Source organism: Gadus macrocephalus, chromosome 1 (genome assembly GCF_031168955.1).
Source record: "Gadus macrocephalus chromosome 1, ASM3116895v1".
Lineage (NCBI taxonomy): Eukaryota > Metazoa > Chordata > Actinopteri > Gadiformes > Gadidae > Gadus > Gadus macrocephalus.
Window position 1 is genome coordinate 15556529 of NC_082382.1, and position 8603 is coordinate 15565131.

Here is an 8603-nt window from a genome sequence, read left to right on the forward strand (position 1 = left end):
ACTTTCCCCATGTGTGTGGATTTATGGGAGTGTTTATTCCAACACAAGCAATGCTGTTCCTGTTACAAATAATCCCTAATTTGGGGACTATTGACCTCTAAACCCCTGCGCGGTATCATACCGACCTACATCAATCCTTCTTCTCCTCTACCCGGATGGACCAAGGACATTGAAGTTATTTGAGAGATTTTTAGGCCTCTAACTGTGGAAAGGCCTCTAACTGGCCTTTCCACTGTGGAAAGTGCTATTCCACTGCGACACTCCCATCCCGACGGGGGCGCTGTGGTGGATTTCGTCTTTGTATAAACATAAAACATGACCGTAGGATTATAAAACAACAAAAAAACGTTAGCATGTACAGGACACATGTCACTCATAAGGATTTTTTTTCCCCTGACATAACAACATAGCTTTCTACACATATATTGCTACTAAAGCCTCTTGTACACCTTGTGTTGAGCTCTTCACAAAGGGGCCTCCTAATCCATGGACCGTCCTGCAACCCTTCAACGTCCTTGGGGGGGATCTTAGACCCTGATACTGCCTTTCCCATCAAGGAACTGGTTCGGGGTTAAGCCCCTTGTATTTCAGCGGCAGGAAAGGGGTCAGCCTGCGTGGGTTGAACTTGGGCCGGCTTTGGAGCTCTGTGTTTTGGCCGGTATCGTACCGGTGTGGGTTGCTGCATGTGAGTGCCCACTGAGGTCCGTATAGCCTCGGTTCACCCCGAGTGTGTGCTAAGCGGGCCCCCTGACTCGGTTCTTGGATGTGATGATACACATGGATGCACGGCCGGTACACCGTAGAGGTGCGAGAGCTTCGATAACAGCTTTCTAAACGCTGCGGGACAGACCTGTGTTTCTGTGCGGAAGTGGGGCATGACGGAGCAAATCCTGCCGCTAATTATCACCTGTGGCAGACGTGGGAAAGACATTCAGCAACCCGTGACTCAGCCCACTGCTATTCCGGGCCACCGGGAACGAGACGGGGAGAGGGAAACGCACAGTAAAGTGGGCACGGCACATGAGAAACGCACCACTAGTTAAAGTTTAATATGGTTCCTTCCAATCTGTGAGTCACTTCCTTGATCTTATCTTGCCACTTGCTCCCTATTGCACTCACTCCCTTGTTCTGGTTCTTCACCCACTCTTTTTCTCTGAGTGCCTGCTCTAGAAATGACATTGCAAGTTACTTGAAGGGTACCGTATAGATGTTCCCGGTATCCTCTGAGGAATAAATATAACACAAGGCGCTGATATATTTGAACCTCATCTCACTCACTCACTGACATTTGCTCACTCTGCCACTTGGCTCACTCTGTCACTCTGTCCCTTGCTCTCATCGTTCTTTCGCTCGGTCTTTATCAGCTAATGAGGGAGCTCCCCTGGCATCTTTGTTCTGACCTGGTTTTAGTCTCCAACAGGGCTGACACACACACACACACACACACACACACACACACACACACACACACACACACACACACACACACACACACACACACACACACACACACACACACACACACACACACACACACACACTTTGCCTCTTGGCTGAAGTAGCTCTCTTCATTCTATGCAACCAGGCCTGCAGTCCTGCGAGAAGCCAGCAGGTGGCACATACCAGTCCAAGGGCTTATTAGAGCAACCATCCACTTTATTCAGGCTTCTGTGGCTTATGTGGAGGCAGGGGACACAGGAATACTAGCAATTTACATGGGGGTCGATAAGTAAGTACAACGAAAATGTCCCCTCTAATCTTGCTGTGCCCAGGTCTCGGCACCCGTAGGACCCTGTGAATGTGAAGGTGTGGCCGAACAGCCAGGTGACGGTGAAATGAGAATGAGTTGAATGATGCTGATATGGATGTGGTGGAGATGACGATGGATAGCATGGCGCCAGTTTGTTAGATAGCCCCTGTAAAGATCTGTTTGTGTGTGTGTGTGTGGCTGTGTGTGCGTGTGTGTGCATGTGCTTGCCTATGTGTGTGCATGTGCTTGCCTGTATGTGTGTGTGTGTGCACGTGTGCGCATGATGCATGTCTCCATAATGTGTGTACGTGTGTTTCTCACCGTTGTCCCTGGCTACGGGGGGCTCTTCCAGGTTAATCTGCTCGGCCAGCTCGGAGAGGGTCTCATCGACAGGCCGAGCGCTGCGTAGAGACATGGACAGCCTCCGCTTGATTATCTTCATCCTGTCCATCTTCTCAGCAGCCTGGCTGGGCGGGCGGGCAGCCCCACAGCCCTAGGGGGCAGAGGGGGAGAGAGAGAGAGAGAGAGGGAGGGTGACAGAGAGCGCGGGGGACAGAGAGAGAGAAGGGGAGACAGAGAGAGTGACAGAGAGACAGAGCGAGAGAGAGAGGGTGAGAGAGGGAGAGAGAGAGGGTGAGAGAGGGAGAGAGAGATAGAGAGAGACAACCATAATCAGCATCATCATGTCTGATTACCATTATCATTTATGTAGGCCTATGATTATCTTTGTCAGCCACCACTGACATCATTGCAGCTCCTGTGGTCATCAGTAACACTGTAGACGTAGAGTCAGTAGATGCTGAGTATACCGTAGCAACGGCATGTGTTGTCACACTTTTGGGTTTTACTGTTTTTATATTGTTTCACACAAAGAAATTCCCCATTGTAACACGTCTGAAATATACATTGAATTAACACATTCCAACAGTATGATGCTGGGTATGCCATCAATCTCATGTAGAATAGGTCTATTTCGAACCGGGGTCACCATTTGAGAGTAATGTTGTAAAAACACCAAGTAAAGAATATATTTTATATTTTCTGACATAACTGCCCCTTGTCCCTCTCCTGTTTTGAATAAGCGATGTTCATGTGCATGCAAACCAACTGCAGTGCATACTCCCTGGACACACAAGAAAGAAAGACAGGCAGACAGACGGAGAGACTAATACCGTGGAAGGAGACAAGACAAAAAGTAGGAAGAATGGAGTATAAAGGCAGATGGAGGCTTCCCCCAAGAGGACTCACACAGCAGTAACTGTCCCGGAACAGCTGTGATTGACACATGACAATAATTCCTTCTTCCCGCAGCTATTTATTTTGAGTTTGTGGTGTGGAAACTGAAGCTTCAATTTGCTGATGACAACCACACGTAGCATGTCTCAGAGAGATACATATGGATCATTTGACAATATACGATATTTGTGTGTGTGTATTTAAGACAATATCTCCTGATTCAAATATTATGGTTGTTTAAATGTGGAGACTTGAAAAATGTCAAACGTCTAGGTGCATACAATGCTTTTGTCTAAACCTATATGATTTTATTCAACACCCAAACTGGCCCCACTGGATTGGGTGCATATTACATTCTTAATTTTAAAGGAATGGCATACCGATCTCAAAAGTTGACATTCTTGAAAGTTGACATTTATTGCAAACCTCAGAACAGCCAGCCACCTTGGTACATCCGCCATAGTATCACTGCCATACTTATTAGCCGTGTCATCAGTAATGTCTATTGGTTCTATTATGTCACTGTACTATCATTATTAGTCATATTTCGGTAGGATACACTTAGCATGTATCTTAATTTAAAATGGTCACTTTGTGAGTGTATGTGTGATCCAGTGTGTGTTACCGGCTCTCCTTGTATAAAAATAATAATAATACTAAAGAAATCTACAATAGGCAAACAACACCTTTGGTGCTTGACACCTAATAATTGACTGCATTTATATAGCGCTTTTCAAGGTACCGAAATCGCTGCACATTGTTAGTATGTGTGTGTGTGTGTGTGTGTGTGTGTGTGTGTGTGTGTGTGTGTGTGTGCGCGCTTTTGTGTGTGTGAGTGTGTGTGTGTGTGTGTGTGTGTGTGTATGTTTGTGTGTGTGTGTGTGTGTATGTTTGTGTGTGTGTGTGTGCGTGTGTGTGTGTGTGTGTGTGTGTAATGACACCTCATCCACTACCGGTGTTTAGCACCCACTTGGTATGTCGCTGCATTGGCATGCGTGGCTGTGCTTGTGCCTGAGTGCTGGAGCTCCCTGTTCCCAGTGTGCCTCCTCTGGCTGGAGGAGGAGCCCTGCATGGCAGGATATTTCTGTCTCAAGTCAACATCCCTCTCCATCTATCTAACCCTGCGGGGCGAGGCAGCTGACGTGCACGCCATGAATGCACCCACCCACACACCCACACACACACACACACACACACACACACACACACACACACACACACACACACACACACACACACACACACACACACACACACACACACACACGCACGCACACACACACACACACACACACACACACATACCCCATGCCTTGCTCTTTGTGTCCAATCTTGGAGGTTCTAACAAAAGCCATTCATCCCTTCAGCCTCGCGGGCCCATTAAAGACGAGCAAGGGTTCAAAACCCCCCGACTCTTCCTGCTCAGCACAGCTGGGCTCTTAGGTTCTCTACGTTTGGAGAGGATGAGCGTGAAAACCTATTTTATAGGCTCACCGTGTTGTCTCTGTGTCGGTGAACGTTAAGGCGGACCACAGACTGTGGCCCCCGGCGCCGTTACAGACAGAACTCAAGAGATAAGGGACTTTGAGAAGAGATGAACATATTTGGAGGGGGGGATATGAGGGAGGGGGGGGTCAGGGGGGGTTTCATTCGTTTCGGTCTTGCGACTATCCGTTAAGTGTGGATTATCAGTAGGCAACACATCTCCCTCCCCCAACATTTGCATACCGTCCTCCTACCCTAATCTATCAGGGTTTGTAAAGCAATCGCTAGAAAAGCAGCCCTGACCTCACAGTCATCCAGGAATTTAACGGGAGCAAATGACTTGGGAGACGCTGCGGAATAACACACTGCTTAGACCGTATTACTAGGATAAACAGGTGCTGGAGTGGCCAACCACTCAATCTGCCGAGAATGTGCATGGCTGCATAGGGTCCGTTGTAGTGCACACACACAAACACACACACACACACTCCATAATGAGTAATTTCACAGTCGCCCTTCTCTCTGTATTGAATTAGCATGACGAACAACACAATATGAATCTCATTACAGTGTCTCTTCAGGGGGGACACGTTGATTTTCTATGTATAAACCTATACATTTCCTGCTTCTTAATAATTGCTAAACAGAATATAGTTATCCTTAAATAAAGTTACCAAATTATTTAAGTTAGAAACTAGGTTAATGGATAGAAACTCGGCAGGCGTTTCTATGTTCCAGTTTTATTGTTATATCATTATTAATGGTTATTTGGATTTTTTGCCTAGTTTGTTCGACTACAGTACAAATAAATTGTACTTGAGTAAAGATTAGTTACATGGTTATGACAGCCATAGTTATTGGAAAGGGTTTTTAACCCTTTTGTGCATGACCGTGTGGGTGCGTGTTTGTGTGTGTTTGCATGCATTAATTTGTGTGTTACCAAATGCCTCGTGCAAATGGACTTGGCCTTGTGGAGGGCCTGTCGGTTATACAATACCTAACCTGGTAACAACAGCAGATAACCCAAGAAATAAACAGTTCCGAAATGATAACCATGCCCCACGAAATAAACTGACGCCAAAACAAAGACATACCCCAAGAATTAAACATATTCAAAAAAGAGAACAATAAATACGGCATCAGATAACCAGACCTCAACGGTTAACCATGCCCCTTCAACTAACCATAGTCCAGGAAATAATCAGAACAACCACTATCAGAAGGTTCCATCAGGTTACCATCCAACTACCCATACCATGTGAAATAAACAGATAACCCAAACCACAGACCTCCAAAGACAACCTGGCCCAGACAGGCAAACCTTATCCCAATAAATCAACCAGGACACTACAGCTAACAGAACACAAACAGCTAACCGGGAGCCAATAGCTAGCCTGGTCTCTGGCAGGCAATTCCCACAAAATAATGAGCAGAATTTGCACAGTAACGTCTGCTGTAACTCAACCGAGGATATATAAGCCTACAGACTTCTGTCACGTAAAAGCTGGAACACAAATGTTACAGCTATGTGGACGGACAATACATTGCTTTGCTTCACTTAAACTGACGCATGTGATTTTCCAATTTGCACTACAGAATAAAATACTTGGAAGTGAAAGTCATTGTGTGTGTGTGTGCATGTGAGTGAGTGTGTGTGTGTGTGTGTGTGTGTGTGTGTGTGTGTGTGTGTGTGTGTGTGTGTGTGTGTGTGTGTGTGTGTGTGTGTGTGTGTGTGTGTGTCTGTGTGTCTGTGTATTTTGTTTTATATGTGCATCCGTCATTGTGTGTGATGGGTTGTGTTTGGTTGGATTGTGGTTTGCATGTGTGTGTGTGTGTGTGTATGTGTGTGTAGCTGTGTATTGGCATGGAAGTAGAGTGGTGTAGTCAGAAGTCTGGCACTTTCACACCCCTGAGAAGGACGGATGAGGAACTTACAGTCTGAAAGTCTGATTTATTCAAGACACACACCATTGGGGTTGCTAGGTTCCCGGCCCGGACCGGGAACAGCAGTTCCTCAGAGAAAACAGCGAAGAAGAAAAGAAGAAGCATCTTCTCCGCTACCTGTGTCTTTCATTGAGCTTTTATGTGCCTATTATGAACAGTCCCTGTGTTTGGCCTTTGATTGCACATAGGGAACTGCAGCACGTTAGCCTTGCTAGGCTAGCTGAGGAAATTCTTTCTGCAGTAAAGCAATAAATGAACCGAAGGACCTTTACATACTTTGTCTTACTCATGTGAAATGCACATTACACACAAAACACACAGAGACACACATGCGCACACATGCGCACACACGCAGACATACACAAACAAACGCACACTCACGCACATACGCACACACACACACACACACACACACACACACACAGACACACACACACACACACACACACACACACACACACACACAGACACACACACACACACACACACACACACACACACACAGTGATAGAATGGACAATCCCACTTCAAGCCCCACTCAGGCTTGAGGATTCATGAGTAATTGAGTAACACAGAAATCTGCCTCACTACAGAAACCTCTAAACACACAGTACTGTATACTCAAAGTCTATTCACTAATGAGCCTTCAGCTCCTCCTTAGCATTTTCTAACTGACTTGTGTAGACCTAGTCTACACATGATAGTGAGTGAAAACCTACACGGAGAGGAAAAACGAATAGGAGCATCTTATAGTATGCCTAATAATACAAGCCTACTTTCAAGCATCAACAAAGAATCACTATTATGATTATTGAATCACGAGTAGGATACTTTCCAAGATAAATGAAGAATTTTAAAGAGGTTGGACTCTGTATCAACCATTACAATAAATGGTATTGTTTAACTGCCTTGTGGAAGCCTAACTAGCCTAATCAATTCAACTTATGATTTGGTATAAACCTGCGCCGATGAGACCAAGTTCAACAATGACGTTTTTAATTATTATTATTATTATTAATAATGATAATAATAATAATAATAATAATAATAATAGACTTGTATATTATTATAACAACTTAGATGAGCATTCTCACTGGGAAATAGTAAAACCTTTATCGAAATAATGTATTCTGCAAATAGGCCATGACGCAGTGGGGAAAATGGACGGAAAAACGAATTTATTTACAATTTCGGACATAAATCTATCCATACATAGGCCTACAATCATGTATTGACTAGATTACAACACTGCCGGACTGTCCCGTAGGCGAACTACTCAATCGCTGACATATCCGGAGAATTGATAGCCCTGAAAAATCGCTTGATAGCACAAAGCGCATTTAATCTCGACTGTACTCTTGTGTCTTGATGAATAAATGAGCCAAAATACATCGGAGGAGCAGGGGACCGGGGAAGTCAGGCCTCCGGTTCTGGTTCGTCCCTCTCCCCGTGTTTTCCTGGCGCAGGCATCCGGGAAAGGAGAGCCGGGACGGCGCAAACAAAAGTTAAACAGCACCCCTCCGGGGGAGGAGACTTCATCTGATAAACGCTCGTATAAACGATCGGTGCAGTCTACTAACATGTGTGTTCTACCATATTGCGATGGCGTTGACGTATCGTGATGTTTGAGGAGTTCGTGTTGGGTCTACGTCTCAGACTTTCTAATGAGGTAGCCTACAGATGGGAGCTTCTGCAAGCGTTTCAAACGTTGTGATGTTTTTTTCTCTCGAATCAAGACCACAAACCTGAGAGACGGCGACACCTGCATGTTCAGGTAAGAGACTAACCTTAAAATATGTCTTCGCGTCTGCTCCCGTGGTCCCGTTTACACCAATGTCATTACATTATCATTGCGGTACGCGGAGATAGGACCCGTTGCAGCAGTCGCACTAACCTGGTGAGAGGTTTGGATGCAGGAGACTATTGTTCCACTTCTGTATGGTAATCCGGCACGTTTGTATCCACTGCGACAAGTTCGTTTAAGTAGTTGGCTATTTAACAGAATATTTCGCCCCGTTGGTAACGGTTAAATCGTGTCCCTTCATACGTGGTGTGCTCTAGTGTCCCGCTTTCTCAATGAGTTCGTTGTTTTCGACCTTTACTGCATGATTTGTTGGCTTATGCTGACAACGCCGTCCCGTCCGGTGATCAGCCATATCGCTATGGATCCCAAGTGGAAGCGGTGGCG

General features: G+C 45.6%; 1 protein-coding gene across 7 annotated transcripts in view; it reads right to left on the minus strand.

The window, feature by feature from the left end:
• Positions 1-8589, minus strand: part of LOC132455146 (cyclin-dependent kinase 16-like) — a 35958-nt gene extending 27369 nt beyond the window's left edge. For 4 of the 7 annotated variants that reach the window (XR_009525100.1, XM_060048904.1, XM_060048918.1 and 1 more), the window contains exons 1-2: positions 8310-8588; positions 2072-2243 (exon numbers count right to left, since the gene is read on the minus strand). Coding sequence is in view for 6 of the 7 variants with exons in the window: in XM_060048904.1 (XP_059904887.1) it covers positions 2072-2201 (130 nt within the window). In the remaining variant the exon portion in view is untranslated. Of the gene's footprint in view, positions 1-2071; positions 2244-8202 lie in introns of all 7 variants that reach the window. The other 3 variants (XM_060048899.1, XM_060048907.1, XM_060048947.1) reach the window with 3 other exon arrangements.
• Between the last annotated feature and the right edge of the window lie 14 nt (positions 8590-8603).